Source organism: Rhyacophila brunnea, unplaced genomic scaffold (assembly GCF_057557595.1).
Source record: "Rhyacophila brunnea isolate RB1 unplaced genomic scaffold, BYU_Rbru_1.0 scaffold_6, whole genome shotgun sequence".
In the NCBI taxonomy this organism is placed as follows: domain Eukaryota; kingdom Metazoa; phylum Arthropoda; class Insecta; order Trichoptera; family Rhyacophilidae; genus Rhyacophila; species Rhyacophila brunnea.
The window spans coordinates 44,144,558-44,165,976 of NW_028233276.1; the positions used below are offsets into that span (position 1 = coordinate 44,144,558).

The 21,419-nt window shown below is 35.3% G+C and overlaps 1 protein-coding gene across 1 annotated transcript; it reads left to right on the forward strand.

Moving 5' to 3' along the window:
* Positions 1-8,082: 8,082 nt before the first annotated feature.
* On the forward strand, positions 8,083-20,558 carry LOC147065712 (uncharacterized). The gene is made up of 4 exons (XM_085956837.1): positions 8,083-8,117; positions 10,377-10,624; positions 18,196-18,412; positions 20,114-20,558. Exons 2-4 carry the CDS (start codon positions 10,382-10,384, stop codon positions 20,425-20,427), a joined length of 774 nt encoding a protein of 257 aa, XP_085812963.1. The 5' UTR covers positions 8,083-8,117; positions 10,377-10,381; the 3' UTR covers positions 20,428-20,558.
* Positions 20,559-21,419: the final 861 nt, after the last annotated feature.

A 21,419-nucleotide genomic window follows, 5' to 3' on the forward strand; every position in this document is an offset into this window, starting at 1 on the left:
CAGCGATAAACTTGACACGCAATAAAATTAAACAATGATTCTCTGTTATTAAATAATTGCTTTTCGCCCGTCGATCGACGAGGCCTCAAGCAGCGTAATTTTGGTAGCCGTGTTCAATGAATGGACTCCATTGTATTTTCTTTCATTCGTATCGCCGAGAAGCGGTGATTCGCGAAAAAACGATGATTCATGCGGCGGGCGCGTATAATGCGTCGTGAAATCCAGTGGGCGCTGGCGTATTTGATTACGTTGTATTTTCGTTGATTTACGCGCCACTTGTAGAAATTTTGCGCTAGCGCCGCACTCGCTGTGTCAATGGGCTTTATGCCTAATTCTGCGCTTCAATAATGCTACTCCTTCGCCAGCTAGCCGAGGAGGGGGGACGAGGTGAAAATCACAAACGTCGGCCTCATCGCCCTTGAGGAGCAATATTGAAGCGCCGGTGGCCTGAATGTGCAGGTCAAGTGGGAGAATGCCGGCCAGGACCCGGAGCGCGTCAGTTGAGGTAGGCCTTGGTAATGGACAGAAGTGCGATGCGCTGTCCCCTTGAAAGAGAGATTCTAAGTTTGACACTTTTGAAATGCGCGGGCACCAAGCACTGGCGGCATAAGCCGCGACTCCCATAAAAATGGCGCCGTAGGCGATCTTGAGCGCCCTTACTTTTAAGCCCCATCCTTCACCAGCCATGCGGCCGACCCTCTGGAAGGTCACCCCAGCCTTGTGGACTTGGGTTTCGGCATGGTGTTGGAAATTTAACATTGTGTCCATTTTGACGCCTAGATAGGTGACGATATTCGACACTTTCACTCTCGTGTCGCCGAATCGGACCGTGGGTGGTTTCGAACAGCTAAGTCGTCTCGGTCCTTTGAGGACCTCTCGGGTACCGTACATGGAGAGCCCTAAACAGACTGAGAACCATGGTAGGGCGCACTCGAGACAACATAGTGAAGTGGGTTTCTTTGATGACTAAACCTGCGAGTGCGGTGAAATACAAAGCATGGAGCACCTCTTTTCATGCAAGGCTCCCCAGTAAGCTGCGATTTCAATGAGATCCTACAAACCGAGGAAAACGGTGTTGCCTTCGCCAACTTCTAGAGTGACACATTGTAGCTATTGAAGACCCGACACGACGAAGGAGAACATCGATTCTCAAAGCTCAAAAACCGACACCTTTGAAGCTTTGTGATGCCACGTCTCACAACTATACAGGAGCACAGGTAGCACGCACACGTTGAACAAACGACATTTGGTCCTCACAGAATACCTACAGCCTTGATCTCCATGCAACTTCAAAAACAGAATGCAGCCCTCCACACCCATGCGGATTTCAAGTTTACTGGAAATAACACCATCATCGGTAACTGTGGCACCTAAGTATTTGAACAGAAGGATCACGACTATTAAATAGTTTATAATAGGTAGATACATTATATTAAAATTAAAGAACATCTTTTCCTTTGTACTTTCTTGTTTGTTTTCGCCAATCGCGAGGCCTGATTGGACCCAATCGGTATATCGACTTAAGACCAGCCCGCGTATTGCCAAACCCTACTTATCAAAAGGCAAACACATATTATTTCGCGCCTACATCGATATAGCTATTGGCGACCACATTTCAACATCGCCCATACAAAGTACACTCCAAACCCAATTTATCGGAACACAGTACTTACATCGTTTTGAATTAATTGGCTCTGTCATGTTTTCCGACAAGTAGGGTTTGGGCAAGTCGCGAACGGTCCTGGAAGGAAAGATGTTCGGTGGCAGCATCCTGTTTGATGAATCTCTGAACCTGGTTTGACTCAGCAGTCCATCTGTTTTTAGAGCAGCGAACAATGACATTAGCAGCGAAAGACAAGGAAAATATGTACTTATACAATAATAATTATCGTCGGCTTTCGATTACAGATATGATAAAAAATTAGAAAACAATACATTAATTAATTGACTACCTTGCGCTTCTCCAAGCTTAAAATTATAATTATCATCACATGGTTAAAAATAAGTAAAAAGTTGAAGTTGAAAAAAAAATTCGTATGCCCGAATAATCTGTATCCCAATTATTGAGATAATTGAGATTGAAATGTAGATACGTCATGTTCGTATTAATACGCAAGAAAACGGTTGCATATTACGGCTCGGACACACGATTCTGCAGTTGCAGCGCGTCGACGCGTTGATTCCAAATGTATCCTTTTTAAATCTCAAATTAGATTTTATAATCCAAGTTAGTCGTACGTGTAAGGAAAAATCTGAAAAGGAGAAAAGAACATGATTTTTAAATGTTCATTTTAGCCGTATTGTAATGTTATTTAAATTAAAACATTCATTTAAAAAAATGGTAAGGTTTCTATAAAAATGGCCGTCATATCATTTGCTACACTAGGCGACACCCCTTACTCAAAACCTATATAGGCTATATCTTATAATATATAAAAATGAATGTCTGTCTGTATGCCTGTCTGTCCCTTATGCGTTCCTATACCATTCATCCGATTGCGACGAAACTTTCGTCAGTTATTGTACGCACACCTGCCAAGGTTTCTAAATTAGAAAAACCATTTTCTTCTTCTTCTTCATTATACGAGGGTGGGTCAATAATTCCTTAGAAAAAAGCATTAAAACAGTTTTTATTTTTGTATTTTTTTTTTATTTCTCAACATAATCTCCTTGGAGCTCAATACACTTGGTTAGACGTTTCTCATTTTTTTTAAACCGTCAGAAAAATAAGTTTTCGGAAGGTCCTCAAAATAAGCATTTGTCCGATCGATGACTTCTTCATTTGAAAAAAAACGTTGTCCACTTAGCCATTTTTTTAAGTTTGGGAAAAGGAAAAAGTCACTGGGGGCTAAATCTGGCGAATACGGTGGGTGGTCGACCAATTCGAACTTCAATTCTTCAATTTTAGCCATTGATCGTAAACATGTGTGAACACGGGCATTGTCCTGATGAAAGAGGATTTTTTTCCTGTTTAAATGAGGCCGTTTTTCTTCAATTTTGTTTTTTAGCTGGTCCAATAAAGATGCATAATAATCCCCTGTTATTGTTTTTCCTTTTTCCAAATAGTCAACGAAAATAATTTCACGTGCATCCCAAAATACAGTAGCCATAACCTTACCAGCTGATTTTACGGTTTTCGCCTTCTTTGGACATGGTTTGCCTTCGCAATCCACTGCTTTGACTGTTATTTCATCTCGGGAGTATAGTGGTGTATCCATGTTTCATCTATAGTCACAAAGCGACGAAAAAATTCATCCGGATTGCGTTGCATGAGCGACAACAGGGCTTTAGAGGCCACCACCCTATTGCGTTTATTGTCGACTGTGAGCAAACGCGGCACCCATCTTGCAGAAATATTTTTCATGCCCAATTTGTCATGTAAAATAGAAATGACGCTACCTTTTGAGATCCCTGTAACCTCAATTATCTCACTCAACTTTAATCTTCGGTCACTTAACACCATATCGTGGATTTTATTGATCATTTCTGGTGTAGTCACCTCTACAGGACGTCCTGAGCGTGGTTCATCCTTTGTTGATGTACGACCACGTTTAAATTCAGTTAACCAGTTATAAATAGTTGCAAGTGAAGGAGCAGATATGCCGTGAACTAAATCCAACTCATTTTTTATTTCCTTTGCTGTTAACCCTTTTATATTAAAATGTTTAATAACAGCTCTAAACTCAATTTTCTCCATTTTCCATTTTTCCATTTTCCACAAGCAATTTTTTTTTTAAATGTACGAGAAACACACAACAACCCGACCAATCTGATTGAAACTTCGCAGCATACTGAATTGGTAGTGCCGCTGCATGAAAACAAACCGCTTACAGTACTAGTCGCGCCAACTGTCGGCTTTTCTAAGGACTTATTGACCCACCCTCGTATCTTCTTTTATTCGTATGGTTCCTATTTATACCATTCATCCGATTGCGATGAAACCTTCGTCAGTTGTTGTGGTAACACCCGCAAAGGTTTCTGAATAACTTCAACCATCTTCTTCTTCTTCTTCATTATATCATCTTTTATTCGTATGGTCCCTATACCATTCATCCAATTGCGATGAAACTTTCGTTAGTAATTGTGCTAACACCCGCGAAGGTTTCTGAATAAGTACAACCATCTTCTTCTTCTTCTTCTTCATTCTATCATCTTTTATTCGTATGGTCCCTATACCATTCATCCAATTGCGATGAAACTTTCGTTAGTGGTTGTGCCAACACCCGCAAAGGTTTCTAAATTAGTACAACCATCTTCTTCGTCTTCTTCATTATATCTTCTTTTATTCGTATGGTTCCTATACTATTCATCCGATTGCGATGAAACTTTCGTTAGTAATTGTGCCAACACCCGCAAAGCTTTCTGAATTAGTACCACCATCTTCTTCTTCTTCTTCTTCTATTTTATCTTCTTCTATTCGCAATGAAACTTTGGTGAGTTGTCGTGCGCATGCCCACGAATATTTCTGAATTAGAAAATCATCTTCTATTCGTATGCGTTCCTATACCATTCATCCGATTGCAATAAAACTTTCGTTAGTAATTGTGCCAACACCCGTAAAGATTTCTGAATTAGAAAATCATCTTCTTCTTCTATTCGTATGCGTTCCCATACCATTCATCCGATTGCGATGAAACTTTTGTTAGTCGTTGTGCGCACACCTGCGAAGGTTTCTAAATTAGTATTATATGAAATACAAAGTTTGTTGTTTGTTTGTTCCATCCAATTTTGATTTTTTTTATAACATATTAATAACATTAATAACGTTTGCATATTTTGGATTCGATTTTAATTTAGTGGTCTTTTGTTTGACCTTTTCTCCTATTAGAATTATTTTAATATTACCATACTGTATTACATAGATATTTTAATATTAAAAAAATAATTACCTCTTATTATTATTTAAATACCTAAGATAAATATAACTACGAAGCGACCCTGTGCGAAACCGGGTACTTCAGCTATCTATAATATAAAAATAAATATTTGTTTGTTTGTTTGTTCGTGTTTTATGCGCTGTCATACCGTTCATCCGATTGCGATAAAACTTTGTCAACTTATTGCTTGCACTTGCGCAAAGAGTATAGGCTATATCTTATATATAAAAATCAATGTTTGTTTGTCTGTCTATCTGTCTGTCCCGTGTGCGTTCCTATACCATTCATCCGATTGCGATGAAATTTTGGTAAGTGGTTGTATGCACACCGGCGAAGATTTCTGAATTAGAAAAATCATCATCTTCTTCTTCTCCATTCTATTTTCTTTTATTCGTATGGTTCCTATACCATTCATCCGATTGCGACGAAACTTTCGTCAGTTATTGTACGCACACCCGCAAAGGTTTCTAAATTAGAAAAACCATAATCTTCTTCTTCTTATCATGAGTATCACGAGGCTCTACGTTTGAATTTGAAGCATCAGCTGTTGTTTACGTCTGTGAAGGTATCAGGAGCCAACACCCAAGACTGAGGTCTACACGCACACGCAGTGTGCTTTGAATGAGTTTACTGAGACTTAATTTAATAAAAATTATCCATGGAAGAGAGAAGCACGGTGAATTACAAATATAAATAATTTACATAATATAATATGAAGCTAAAACAATACGGACACAGTAAACTATGTGACATAAGACGCCACATTTTTTTTTAAATCATCATAGTTGACCTTTATGGCAACCAGGTCGGACAGTTCGATGGGTCCAACAGCTGGTTGGACTGACTTGAGCATCTGTTTCCTCTCAGAGCACATTCTCGGACATTCGCAGAGAATGTGGTTTAAATCTTGTGGTTCTCCGCGACATAGCCATGTTAGTCGGGTGACAAGCCCAATCTCAAAGAGCTTGGCAACGAATTCACCGTCGCCAGTAAAAAATTGACTGATGTGATGATCGAGAGTCAGACTGGTTATCTTCAATCGCCAACATTAGGAAAGAACAAAAAATATGTGTCCCTGCCTTTGCTAGAAGCATTCATCTTCAAGATTAAGAATATGTCCTGGTGATGATTGGGTCACTTGAGTGGGTAGAAAGATATGAATCTTACGGCGTTTATACCTCTTGCCATCTTGCTTAACGGCCCACATGTTTAAAAATTAATAACACTGCACATGGATGTACTGAAATATGACTATATCCTAACACATTAAATCGAGAGGTTTAAGGGGGGACATGCTCGTCGAAGGTCAAAATTGAGTTTTTATTGTATTTTCAAACCATGATCCTGGACACTCCTTAAACGTTGTAGATAATCTATTTATATAATTTTGAAGCCTTATTATCCTTTATAGTTATTTTAAACATTTGATGACTGTATAAAGTATTTTTGTTACATAAAATAGTATTCTTTCAAACCTCTCGCTCTAATGTTTTAGAATATAGTCATATTTCGGTACATAACTGTGCAGTGGTGTTAAAACTTTTTACATTTATTAATTTTTAAACGCATTTATAAAACCATTAGCATAATTTATTACGAGATAATTTTTGTAAAATATTCACGATAAAAAATTATATTGATAATCTCTGTGATCCCAAATTTGACAAGAATTAGGCATTTTATTATTCAAAAAATCGGCAAGATTAACACATTTTAAGATAATTCTAAAGGTATTTATTATAAGCTATGTCCTTGACCATTCAAGTGTGATAAACATCTTATGAATAATGATTGCATTATAATAATTATTGACCTAAGAATAAGGTAGTGTTTTTTTGAAATACGCTATTTCTTTTGTCATTCCCCAGTAGTTAAGCTACAACATACGGCCGTAGCCATAAATGGACAAACTATAATTGAAGTAGGGAGTAAAATGATATTGACGCGCGTGTTTGAACATGTACCGTTTAAAAAAAAAAAAAAAAATTGGTTAGGTACATGTTCAAAAATGCGCGTCAATATCATTTTACTCCCTACTTCAATTATAGTTTGTCAATTTATGGCTACGGCCGTATGTTGTAGCTTAACCACTGGGGAATGACAAAAGAAATGGCGTATTTCAAAAAAACACTACCTTATTCTTAGGTCAATAATTATTATAAAGCAATCATTATTCATAAGATGTTTATCACACTTGAATGGTCAAGGACATATCTTATAATAAATGTCTTTAGAATCATCTTCAAATGTGTTAATCTTGCCGATTTTTTGAATAATAAAATGCCTAATTCTTGTCAAATTTGGGATCACAGAGATTATCAATATAATTTTTTATCGTGAATATTTTACAAAAATTATCTCGTAATAAATTATGCTAATGGTTTTATAAATGCGTTTAAAAATTAATAAATGTAAAAAATCTTAACACCACTGCACAGTTATGTACCGAAATATGACTATATTCTAAAACATTAGAGCGAGAGGTTTGAAAGAATACTATTTTATGTAACAAAAATACTTTATACAGTCATCAAATGTTTAAAATAACTATAAAGGATAATAAGGCTTCAAAATTATATAAATAGATTATCTACAACGTTTAAGGAGTGTCCAGGATCATGGTTTGAAAATACAATAAAAACTCAATTTTGACCTTCGACGAGCATGTCCCCCCTTAAACGAATACTATTTTATGTAATAAAAATACTTTATGCAGTCATCAATAATGTTTAAAATAAATATAAAGGATATTAAGGCTTCAAAATTATAAAAATAGATTATCTACAACATTTAAGGAATGTCCAGGCTAATGCTCTGAAAATACCATTAAATCTCCATTTTCACCTACGTGGCGCATATTTGACGAATAAAAAAGCAAAAATAGCCATCTACTGATTTTAAGAGAAATATTTTCAGACGGATTCCCATGAAAAATATTCAAAGGCTTCTTCGAGGCATCACATCGTGTCCATATTCTCCGCCTAAGGAGTAGATATGGACAAAGAAGATGAAGAAAAAAATCCGATAGGCGATGAATGCTGTAGTATCTTGAGTTAGAACGTTTTAATTATTTAAACACCGTCTGTTATGTCTCTAATTAAAACTCAAATTTTACGTTACGCGTTACAATGGTTCTACATCCCGTCCGTTGAGGATTTTATAAGTACGCCTTCGTAAATGAATTAGTCTATTAGTTAACCAACCGTTTAGTAGGATTAAAGTTTTGTGAAGTGGTCTCTTGTAAGATATATTTTTTAAGTTCATTTATTTAAAAGAAAAAAAATTTCCACGAGTGAAAAATAAAAAAGCGATATCCCCTCCCAGTAGGAGTGAATTTAAAAATATATAAATAGAAATCTTTTACTGGCTATTTATAATAAAAACTAAAACATTTTGATCATCAAAAGTCAAAGAAAAGGGATATAATATATTATACAATAATTGCTATCGTATCCGTTCAGTTTTTTTTAATATAATAAAAACGTATCTTCTTGAATAAAAGCTGGAATACAAAAAGAGTTTAATACGTCTAGTTAAATCTATTTGTCGTTTAGAGCATACAATTTATATTTTATTAATATTATTATTAATTATAATATTTATTATTAATAACAATTTTACTGTCATTAAGGGGGACATGCTCAGCGTAGGTCAAAATGGAGCTTTTGCTCTATTTTCAAAGCATGATCCTGGACATTCCTTAAGCGTTGTAGATAATCTATTTATATAATTTTGAAGCCTTATTATCCTTTATATTTATTTTAAAGATTTGATGACTGCATAAAGTATTTTTATTACATAAAATAGTATTCTTTTAAACCTCTCGCTCTAATGTTTTACAATATAGTCATATTTCAGTACATAACTGTGCTTTATTGATTACATATTATGAAATAAAAAGCATTTACCAAACGCTATGATAGTATTCAATTTTACCACGTTTTTATTAGCTCGTATTCTTGTTTGGCCGGTACAAATCTTTTCGTGTTTGCCCAAGATTTGTATTGGACGATTGAAGATTTTTAACTAACTTTCCGACTAGCTAGACATTTTGAAACTTTTAGAATATATCAGAACACGAAGACTGCATTTTTTAATACTTTTAGCCATCTTCAAGCAGAATTGAATTCACTTCCAGTTAATTCTGTTTTGTATGTTTCTGGAAAAAATCGTTAAAAGTAACATTTACATTAAAAGTAACAGTAATTATTGGTTGCTAAGGGGTCCTAGCAACTAAATTATTAATATATACGTGCGTTACTATGGAAATCAATATGAAATGTCAAAATGACATTTCAGTATTCTATATTTATTCAGTATTTCTATCAAGTACAAAAAAAGTATTTATTAATACTTACATAGAATTGTCATGTTTATAATATGATTCAAGAGAAAATTTTAAAAAGTGGTAAGTATATAAAAAGTTCTTTTTATCTTGTAATTATTTGAATATTAATAGACTCTTAAATGTTAAAATTATAAAAACTATATTAACCCTTCAGCTTACAATACGCTTGAATCGGATGGCTAATTTTTAGGTGTCAGTTTAGATTTCACATGTCCCTATTTTTTTGGCTGAATGGAATATTTGGGTACCAAGTTGCACTACAGGATGTATACTTAGATATACACTAGCAATCAAATGGTTCTGTAATAAGAATCCGAAATAACTATTTCAATTAATAATATTATCTGTAGACAACACTGAATATTGATATAACTAAAATAGGTAGGTAGGTAATAATAATTTGACCTCAAATAAGAATTATTTGGTTATTAAATTCCTTAGCAAATACAAAGATTTATAAAGTAGATTAAATAATATATGAATATTCAAACGAAATAGCGTGTTAGTAAACGATTTTATTTTTGTCCAGGCATGTTTTATATTTAAAAAAATGAGCCCCGATATGTTTTAGCCCAGTAGGCCCTTTGAGATATATTATTTCAATCCCTGCAAATGTGTTAAGATCGAAATAACTATCAACCAACTGTACATACCTGTATTAGACCATTTTGACAATTGTTACATAATGCATAAAGGATTATTGCCACTCCAAGAGACAGTTATTTTTTCAGTGACATTTATAACGCGAAAAATTAGACAATGGTCGGAAATAATTATCACAACGCTTTGAATAAAAAAACAAAATAGTTGAATTGTCATTTTCAAATTTGGAATAATTTAATTATTTTTTAAATTATTTTTCTCCCCGGGAATATTAACATTTGGCTGACACGTATCTGGTAATTAATAGAAAATATACATATAATAATTAATATGTATTGTTAGGTATTTGAGATTATTTGGATGTTACTTAGGAAGTGGAATTTATTATAGATTGACAGTGGATTAATCGATTTTTTATCACATAAAAAAACCTATGTGTGTTTAGTGAAAAGGGGAAAATACATATACGTGGAACAGCCGTTTAAAAATAAAATAAAAAAACTATGCACTACATTCCCAATTTAAAATAGTTTCCCCAAATAACTTAGGTACGATGCAAAATAAAATGTCCAATATATTTTTGGCGGTTGTGGTGAGTTTTCTATTCGGAAAAGTGTCAGCTACCGGACACGAGCAGCCATTTTGTGCCGATTTAAAACCACAAAATAGCCTGGATATAAATCAAATAATGGGAATGTGGTATGGTGTGGAAATAATACCACATTTACCAGATGAGGATGGTATAATTGTGTATGATTCGTGCCCAGTTGTACACTTGTCCGAAACTACTTATGAGGTATGTACCAACCGTATTAATAACATAATTATTATAATACACTAATATTTATATGTTTAAAGAAATCCCGAAGTTCATAATTGTTTATAATATAATACGAAATTTGGTCGTTATTTTATTGCCGCAGACATTGCGGTATATTAGTTTAGTAATAGAGCTATTACTTTTTGATTATTTAGTTTCCAGTTCATTGCAATGCCTGAAACGTTGGGATTAGAGACTCAATGGTCGAAAAGAATAATCAATGGTGATAATTGAATTTTCAGTTCCGCAATCGTGACTCACATCGTGCCAATCGATTGGTAAATAAACTTTTTTTGTTACAGTAAAAAATATTAGTTTAGATACGTTGGTCTACATAATATCGAGGGCTTAGTGTCAAACAACACTATCTACAAAAGTGCAATTTTACAGGAGAGCCAAAAATCGTTATTTAAGATTCTTGTAACTCAACAAGGGAAATGTTACTTAAAACATAATGTTAATATTTTATAATTTATTGTGTATTGTACATTTATCTTGATTATGATGATGTTAAAATTTATAGGGATAGTTTTAAAAAAATATGAAAACAAGGGTAACTTATGTAGTTAGCGTTAAACTTTACAGACGATTTAATAAGAAATTAGAAAAGATTGACATAACGTTGTTTGACTATCATGTAGCCGTAAATGTAAAATAACGTTATCTCAAAAAAAAAAAAACACTTTTTTGTAGATAACGTTGTCTGACTTTAAGCACTCGATATTATGTGTAGCATAGCACCACAATCAGGGACGCGCCAAGAGATGGGTTGGAGGTGCACAGCACCCAAGCGGCACGGTTCAGAGGGCGGCAAAATACCCGTCCTCTCAAAGTCTCAATAGCAAATTCAATTCATTGTACGGTAAATTCGTGAATATGTATAATATATTATGAAATGAGTCATAAAGCTATATCGATAGCAAATATCGCATGCCTTTTTTTCTTTCTTGTTTCAATTTTCTTAAATGTATTTACGTGGCTGGCCAATTCCATTAATACGTGTTGATAGTCAAGTGGTCAATCGCTTCAATGTAGACTACTGTGTAAAATAATTATGTATTTTATAATATAGAATTAAAATTATGTGATGATTTAATTTATATTGGCATTGAAATATTTTTAATTTGATGGGGCGGCCATTTTGGGTTGGCACCCGCGCGGCAGTGTAAATATACGTGTAAATATACGTCTGTAGAGTTAAAATCTCATGGCCACCTCTGCGGTATATTTACCAAAAATATTTAATATTATTATTTATATTTAAATTATTATATTATGATTTAATAGTTGGTGAGAATTTAAATATGCACACTTAAATAATGATTTAATCGTGCATATGGTTAAGTTCCAACCAAAAGGGTGATTTTTATTTTATATAAAGCCTTTGGCATGGTGATTCTCAATCCGCAATAAAAAAAAACATTAAGTATGTTAGGAGTAAAATGAATTAAAACTACTAAGTAGTAGATATAAACTGATTTTAAATTCCTCGTCTACGTTCTGTATACGTGTCTACGACAGTGCGGCGTCAAATTGTCCCGGCGTCCAGTTGTCCCATTCCCGATTAATTTAAAGAGAACTTCACGCTTCTACTACGACATTCCTTTATAATTTCAGATTAACCCATTCAATTAATTGCTAAAATAAGTCGTCTTTACTTTCATAGGATTGGAAAGTACCCATGTAATTAAATTCGACTTCAATTTGACAACACTCACGTATGGCCCTCGTAGTCCAGTTCGTAAGATACTGGCCTTTCACCGGGGCTCCGGGTTCGATTCCCTCAGAGGTCACGATAAATTTTTGTGATTTCTGAAAGCCAGGGTGTCTGATTACACCACTGGCATATGACCTCATGGCTTATGACGGAAGAAGTCCAATTGTGTTAAATAACACGATCAGAAATATGATATGCAATAACTCCTGTGATTCATGCGCATTGTGACAGGTGGCGCCATCCTGCTGAAACCAGTGCTCGAAATGGAAAATTTTACGAACAGGAACGCTCTATAATTTTCCGAAAAAAAGTATGCTTGATTTTTTCGTTAAATACGTACGTACTTTGGATGTATAAATGCAACAATAAACTTTGAACTTCTTACGTGAATGTATATTGAGTAAGTGGGCAAGGATTGTCAGCGCCGCAGGCGAAAGAACCTTGTCTCAACAAAGTATAACGTCAAAAATTGTATTATTCTTCATTCTTACTTTATCTACTACCCCATAATCAGCAGGCATGATACTTCTACCCAGTAGCGCACCCAGGGGGGGGGGGGCAAGGGGCCTTGCCCCCCCCCAAAAACATTGAAATTGAAAGCCAATAGATTAGACAAATAAAAACATTGGCAAAAAAATGATTTAAAATTCTCCAGCACCTTCTAGAAAAATTTCTTAGATTTTAATTTCTAACACAAAAATTTCGAAACACTGATAGAAACTCAATCTCTAATGGAAATGTCAAAAAATTCTCGGTGTCCACCCGAATTCCGGAGTGGTGTACACCGAGTGCAATAGATAAAAGTCCGATAAACGAGAAATTAGGCTGTGTTCTGTTGGGTAGGTTTGTGTACCTATAAGTTAAATGCAATAATACTTTTTTTTTTCATTTTCAATTAATATTTTGGAACTTCACTATTAAAAAACCCAAAATCGACGATAAAAATTCGGCGAAAAGTACGACTACACCCACCACCATGGGCTGACAGGGCTACAGCCTGGGGGCCAGGGCTTAAGAGGGCCCGGCGTGGCGGCTCGTCTAATTGTGAGATAAACACACACCAGAAATTTGTTATATTATAAAAAAAATCGCATGCGGCGCTATACTACTTCATCAAAATTAACATAAAAAATATGAAGTATGATGAAAATAATATGATATACGTAACTACATGATAATAATTCACGTGTATCATTTTACATTACAATTATTTTTAGTGTTTCTAGAAAAATAAAAATTGTTATTTATCCAATATCGAAGGGTCGAATGCTACTTGGCTACCACAAGAGGGGGTCGCGACCAGTGGTTCATCGTTCGATAATATGATATGAGGTCCGACAAATCAAGAATTCAAGGGAATTATTTAACAATACTATTTGGGAACACTACTGTAGAACATCACATTCCCCTTAACCCTGGTGATAGGTAAGGGGGCCCGCCAAACATTCATGATGTGGGGGCCATGCCCACCACAGTCGGTGATGGTGTAAATTAAAAAAGAAAACATTTTTATCGGTGGAATTCAGCATAAATATTGTGGCTCTAGACCAGTGGTTCTTAACCGGTGCACCGCTGGCTTGTTGCAAGTGCACCGCGAAAATAATGATAAAAGCAGAAAAATCCGCGAAATAGCGAAAACCGAAAAAGTCCTTCGTGAAATCATGAAAGCCGATGAAAGATCTAATGTGATTTCGATGTTGCCGAATCGATCGCACGCGTCTACCATTGGGCTCACAGGTTTAGTGGATCAATATCTATGCTGCAAAGAACTCACCGAGCCTACGACATGACAAGATATTTTTGATTCTATTTCTTCATATTTAGAACAATCTAAAATACCATGGAGGAATTTGTATGGATGGTGCTCCGTCAATGTTAGGCTCATTTAAAGGATTTGTTACCCTCGCAAAGACAAGAAACCCTGACATTATATCTACGCACTGTTTTATTTACACAGGGAATCTATAGTTTCGAAAACATTACCGCAGTGCTAAAACCTGTACTAGACCAATATGGTAAATTTCATCAAATCCAGACCTTTTAAAACAGGCATTTCTTTAAAAAAAAACTTTGCATTTCTATGGAAACTAAGTACGAATGTTTGCTTTTTCACACTGGAGTGAGGTGGTTACAGTGGTGCGCCCAGGGGGGGGGGGGAGGGGCCCTGACACCCCCCAAACATGAAAATTATCAGAATGATTTTAACCATTGAAATTGAAAGCCAATAAACCTTAATTCTATCTACCTAATTTCTAACACAAAATTTTCGAAACACTAATGTCAGGTTTTTTTAGTAAACCCAATCCCTAATGGAACTATCAAAAAATTCTCGGTGTCCACCCGAATTCCGGAGTGGTGTAGGTCATGGCTGGGGAGGGCTGACAGGGCTCTAGCCTGGGGGCCCGGCGTGTCGGGTTGAAGAGATAAGTGAGATAAACACACATCATAAATTAGCTTTAATAGTTAAAAAAGTCGCCTGCGGCGCTAGTATACTTCATGGCCATGAACATTTTCAATTACTTATATATTTGTGCAATATATTTTTTGATTATTATGTGTCGATACACGACAGCTCCGTTATTAAAGTGGATGTATTGAAAATCGCCAATAATTCACTGTATAAGTACCCTTAATTTGAACTAAAACACAATTTGAAAAACCTTAACGTAGTGTTTCACACTGCCTTTAATCTTAGCGGTAGGTAGGGGGCCCGCCAAATATCCTAGCCTGAGGGCCCGTTTCAGGATGTGGGGACCATGGTGTAGGTACACCGAGTGCAATAGACAACGAGAAATTAGGCTGTGAAGAAGAAAAAGAGCCTATGGGACTAATTTACATTCTCCTCCTTAGCCCCTTCCCCCAATATTAAATCCTGGGTGCGCCACTGCTTCGACGACCACTCGTCACTGGTCATAACTTATATTACTGTCTCATTTGGAATAGTTCAGTTTGTTAATTAATTAGACTTAAAAAACAACATAATTATCCACATACCTACCATACAGATTCAGATTAAAAATTAATTTACATATAGCAAATTTTACAGATTATAGATTCAAGAGCACAGAATATTTAAAAGAAATAGTAAATATTAAAATAATGTTTAAAAAATAAAGAAATAGATGCAGCAACTATTAGAAAAAATAGTAAGTACCTATACAGGAACGAGTAAATACAAAATTTATACAGTACATATCTGTATATATAGATAGAGCTAACTACGCCATTTAATTATTTAAGAAGTTATAAAACTAAGAATTTATAAACCGTTCACATAAACTCGTTCTCACGTAGGTGGAATATACCAATATCCGAAGCGATTTGGTTGAACACAGTTATTTCCTGCCCGATCATTATTAGCAATTGCAGATTAGTTCTGCCGTACAATATGTAAGCATACTTAAGATAAACAACAATAAGATAACAAAATAAAAGAAAATAAATCAATCGGATAAAGCCATGGATGGTATCCACACAGCTTCAAACAAAGGATCCTCAAAGATTTCTTTTGAACCTTCTCCACCATAAGGGCCATTAGGCCATACCTACTTCTAAGAAAAGTTTCAAGCCATCATCACCAAACAACGTAATTATAGCACTTTAAATTACCAATGGTGTATCATTAATTATCGGCTTTTGAGCTTTGAGAATCGATGTCTCCGCCGAATCTTAGGGGTACATTGATACGACCGCGTTACAAACACCCGAGTTCGTGAACAGACACAAAAAGCCTTCGGTGATTGAAGTTATCACGAAGAGACGATTTACGTGGCGGGGACACGTATTCCGGATGCCGCCAATGAGTGCGGCACTTCGTACCCTTGTGGCACAACCTCAAGGGTTCCGTCGCGGTGGCCGCCCCTCCCTCACCCTGCAGCGGTGCTACAAAAGCGACCTACGTGCTGCAGGTCTGACATGGTGGGAGGCGCAGGAGTTGGCGATGGACCGAGGGAAGTGGCGCCAACTTGTGCTTGCCCTATGCCCCAATGTTGGGACGTGACAGGGTGGAAGAAGAAGTATCATTAATTATATAAGATAAAACATGACGGAAGGTGAAACTCGAGTTGCTAAGCACGATTCCTATAGAATAATATAAAATTGTAATTAATCAGTAGGTACCTACCTATATTCAACATTATAAGGACTAATATTGTAGTGTATGTATGTACCTATATCATGGGCCCCACATCGTGAAGCAAGCCCCCAAGCTAGGATCTTTGGTGGGCCCCCCTTCCTATCGCTAAGAATAAAGGCAGTATGTACGCGGTATTATGTAATCTGTATAATTAGTGTTTTATTGTATATTTTAATACATCCATATGAATTATGGAGATGTCAAGTATTGATACACAATTAAAAATTGTATAGTATAACCACATAACTTTAAATAATATGACTTTTTTTTTACTATTAAAGCAAATTTGTGATGTGTTTTTATCTCACTTATCTGGTCGATTCGCCTCGCCGGGCCCCTCCTGAGCCCGGGCTCCCAGGCTAGAGCCCTCTCAGCCCCCCCTTTGTGGAGGCCATGACCTATATGTTACAATGATGACGCTTTGGTTACCGTTATTGTAATATACCTACACTTACCACCTCAGATTAAAGAACCACCGTATTTATTTAATCTATGACTACCACCTAAAATTATTAGATGTCCGCACTGAACACGTACCCACCTAATTTGTGAGTGTATTTTAAACTAAACGATTCAATTTATGATGTTTGTCCTTACCTAGTCTCATTATTATTGCCACGGTGATGAATGATGATAATACAGAACAATAATTTATTATTACGATAGTAATAAATTTTTATTGGAGGATATTCCTATTTTTTTTAAATAAATTTACAAACAAAAATTAACTAAAAGTTCTCTACATAGTAGGTATGTATTATTTCTATTATTTTTAAAGTAGCAAGTTACAACGTATGTAATTATAACACAATAGAAACGTCCCTTAAAAATAAACCAATTACGGTAGGCTATTCAATAGTTTCTTACCAAAAACATTTTTGTAGGAAAATGGCGCATTCATTCATTATTCATTGTAAAAATAGGGGTTTACGACACGTCATAAATATTTTTTAACACGAGTCAATTGTTGAAATGACATTGAATCAGAAAACCCTGTTTCCACTGTATTGTCGATCTTAAATGCTTATTGGAGTGAATTTTTAATGTTTTAGCAGATTTACACGAAGTACCTACTACTTAATTAAGCCTTCATTAAATTTATAAATATCCACTCATATTTATCATTTTCAAAATGATAAAAATCTGCTTGTGGCCACTGGCCAAATTACGCAATTTTAAATGAATCCACAAGCCGGAACGGTATATTTTGGAATTCCACGAACCACAACGGCGCTCCGGTGCGTTCCGGGCGAGCGCTGGCTGAAACCATACGTTTTCCAAATCCATTCAGTCCAATGCATGCAAAAAATGTATTTATTATCCTGCCTAGAAACCACACGCGTAAGTTTTTCAGAATGTGGTAAGTACCTCTAATAGGTACTTAGAGATTTTTAAATCAGGCAATTTTTTTTATTAACGTAACCACTTTGTTTTAATTGATGGCACTTCATTTTATTAGAAAATGTCACATAACTTTCACTGCACAGCATAATGTAGTTTTTTTATGATTGTTAGTCTCCATTATTGTATCTACGGAATAATTTTCCATATATATTATCTAGATAATTCGCCAACCCTGTTCTAGAGTACAGTGAGTCTTAGCCGATGTTCCGCAGAAATTTTCAGGTCAACAACTGTTACAACAAGTATATGGTACCATTTTCAACTCATATTTTACTCGCGTAATTATTGCAGGTCACAACTGACCCCAGTCTCCGACCCGGAGACTACGGCTACGCGTGGACGGAGCCCAGATCTTACGGACCCTACAACTACGGAGAGAGACTGGGAGAGAGAGAGTTCAGAAATCTACGATTATATTGGGACGAGAATGGGAACAATATTGAATATACTGTGAAATTCAACGCCAGTCGAAAGGGGGTCTGGTTGTCCACACGGAATACATTTATCGGTTAGTGATAAATAATAAATTTCCTTTGGTTTCAGTTATGTCCTCTCGTTTTATAGTGGCTATCCAGGGCCGCCAAAACGTTACAGCTGCCTGTTTTCGTAAAAGACGCCTTTAAATTAAGTTAGACATAATTTATTAATAAAAAATACTTAAACCCTGATGGCTAAAATTAAAACATGGAACATGCTTTAGCGCGTTGGCTGCCGAATATCTGATTTTCTGCCTACTGAATTTCTGAATGCTGGTTTTCCAAATTCGAAAGAAAATTTATTCGTGAAATTAACCGAATCCAAAGGATTGAAACAATTTTACTTTTCTACAGACGAACATTATGTTGGACTGTAAGCGAGCTAGTAAACAAATAAAATATTAGGCTTGGCGCGAGCGGGAAGGGAGAGCATATTATCTTGCCGGCACAATGAGACTCCACTAAACTTTCGTAACGATTTTGGCTCGGAGTCATGAGTAAAACATGTTCTATGTTAATAACGCGGCTGTTTAGCTCAGGGTCACAAGACTCACAGGCATTAGGGTTTGTCATAGAACTACGTTTGTCGGGTTGTAACTGTACTATCGATTAGATCTGATAGTTGATTTTGTTTAATGAATTATAGGTATAGCGAAAAAAAGTGTTGGGTTATACAAAAAGTGACGTTACAAAACCAACAACCTTCACCAATTCACTTTTTAAAGATGGTGTCAAAATGTAATGTGACAACAGTAAATGGATGATGGAGGGAAGGATCAGGGCTCGAAATTCACCAGAGCGCCGTTCCGGTTCATGAAATCAGCAAAATTATCGCTCCATCTCGTGGAAAAAATAATTTTACCGTCTTAGGTAGATATGCCATATAAAAACATCTAATTAAATAATATAAATAAAAAATTAAAAATACATAAAATTAGACAACTATGTTCAAATTTTAGGAAAATTATCGAGCGCTCCAGTTCTTTTTTTTTTTTTTTTTGAATTATTAATAACCATGTCCTTGCGTTTTCGTACAAGGTGGTTGTTGTTAGTAATTTTGAACAATCACAAACACCCAGGCTTTGAGAAAAACACATAGATGTTTTTGTCACGATCGGGAATCGAACCCAGGAACTCTCGGGTGGAAGGCGAGCGCCTTACCAACTTCACCACGAGAGTCAGTTCGTCGGTCAGTCGGGCTGGGAAGGATTAAAAATATCTAAAACCGTGACACGTTATTATTTATAGACGACCCTTAAGTACATAGGTATGTAGATAAAACAGAATATGGTAGTCTATGAATTATCTATTCAGGGCTTGAAAAGGCCGGAGCACAGGAGCACCGTTCCTTAAAATTAGCGACCTTTTTCGTGGAAAAATTAATTTGAACATCTGAACTAGATGGGCCATAAATAACAAAAAACTCCTGTTTTTTATAAAATGTATATACAATTAGATAACTATGTTGATATGTTCAGAACATTATCGAGCGCTCCGGTTCCTAATTTTTTCCAGTTTGAGCGCTGTAATTACTTCAATGTTTTACATACTTAAACCACGCTTGAACTCTTTTGGAGATATAAATTTCACCGATCAAAGCGGACAGGCTATACATGCAGAATTTCATTGTACGAGGCCGGCCAAAACATTATTTGTTTAGATATACATATTATTTTTTCATTGTTAGTTTGTTCATAACATCAATTTTATATAAAATATTGTTATTTTTTCAGGTGGTATGAACCAGCGACCTTACAACCATTTCTCAGGAACCATCCAGGTTATCAAATTCGTCGAAGACCATTTGGTACTGACTTTTTGCCAGAGCCTTCCCGAGTCGAAGATATTCACCGTCATACTGTCACGAGAACCGCAGCAGCTGTCTACACAGGTCATTCATAGCATCCACAACCAATTGGACAGAAGACACTTATCCACGGCCGAAGTTAGAAAAGTTTGCAGCGGGGCGCTATCCACGGATATTTCGTTGGGACATTTGGCTGCGTTTATTCTGATGTCACTAACTGCATATTTCAAATCGATATAATTTGAATTTGACGTTTTAAACGTAACATTTCCCGCCATAATTAAATAATACGGCCCATTTACACCCGTATACTTTAAAAGCGAATATTCATAAAATATTTAATCGACAATATTAATATAAAAATAGCTTCACAGTGGGGTTATTACAACCCTTATAAAAAATTAATAATTGGCACTATAAACGTAGAAGAAATTCTTTTCCTGGCCAAAATAAATTAAAAGAAAGCTATTTTAATTAGCTGAAAATAAATTCGCATTGTACATTCATTTGTAGTAGCAAATTTAGCACTGATATCAAATTTAATTAATTTGTCAAGAACCGGAAGTATTTTGGTTTTGGTTTTCTTAAGCTTAAACAGCTTTTGGTTTCGCAATTTCGAGTCATGATTCTCTACCAATGAGGAATCAATCGGAATAGATTTGATGATGCCACTAGAGATATCTTTTATATTATTATTATATTTAATATTAAGAAAACGTATGCACTTAGAAAATGCTCAAGGAATAAAGCTCACAACTCCTTCTTGTTATGTATTAAACAACATACATATTTATTTTTTTTACCAAATAATAACGTTATTATAAAACACAATAGCATTATATTATTTTTTGTACCTACATATATATCAGTATAATTCATTTCGTTGAACAAAACTGTTTTTAATAACCAAATAATCTTTTATTATGTAATTACGAGTATATTATTAGGTAGGTAATTGAAACCATTAATAAAAAAATAAATGAAAATAATAGCAATTACATATAAAAATGGTGTAAGTCATTGAAATAAAATATTTTAGAAAAAACGTTGAAAGCAGAAGTGGTGTAATAAATGATACATTTTCCAATGTATTCAGGTAAAAATAGTCACTATTAGTTAAAGATGCTTTTAATGAGTAGATTGTGCAAAGGGCATCAAAGTGTCTCTATTACACCAAGCTTTACAGAGTTTCTACTAAAACCCCAATTTCTGGAAATCGACCTTTTTTGACT

What these genes read in the sequence shown, in the direction of transcription:
- LOC147065712 (XM_085956837.1), top strand. Translation starts at nt 10,382, where the DNA reads ATGCAAAATAAAATGTCCAATATATTTTTGGCGGTTGTGGTGAGTTTT. An exon ending in TGTCCGAAACTACTTATGAG is followed by an intron (nt 10,625 to 18,195) that starts GTATGTACCAAC and finishes TAATTATTGCAG; the next exon opens with GTCACAACTGACCCCAGTCT. An exon ending in CACACGGAATACATTTATCG is followed by an intron (nt 18,413 to 20,113) that starts GTTAGTGATAAA and finishes TTATTTTTTCAG; the next exon opens with GTGGTATGAACCAGCGACCT.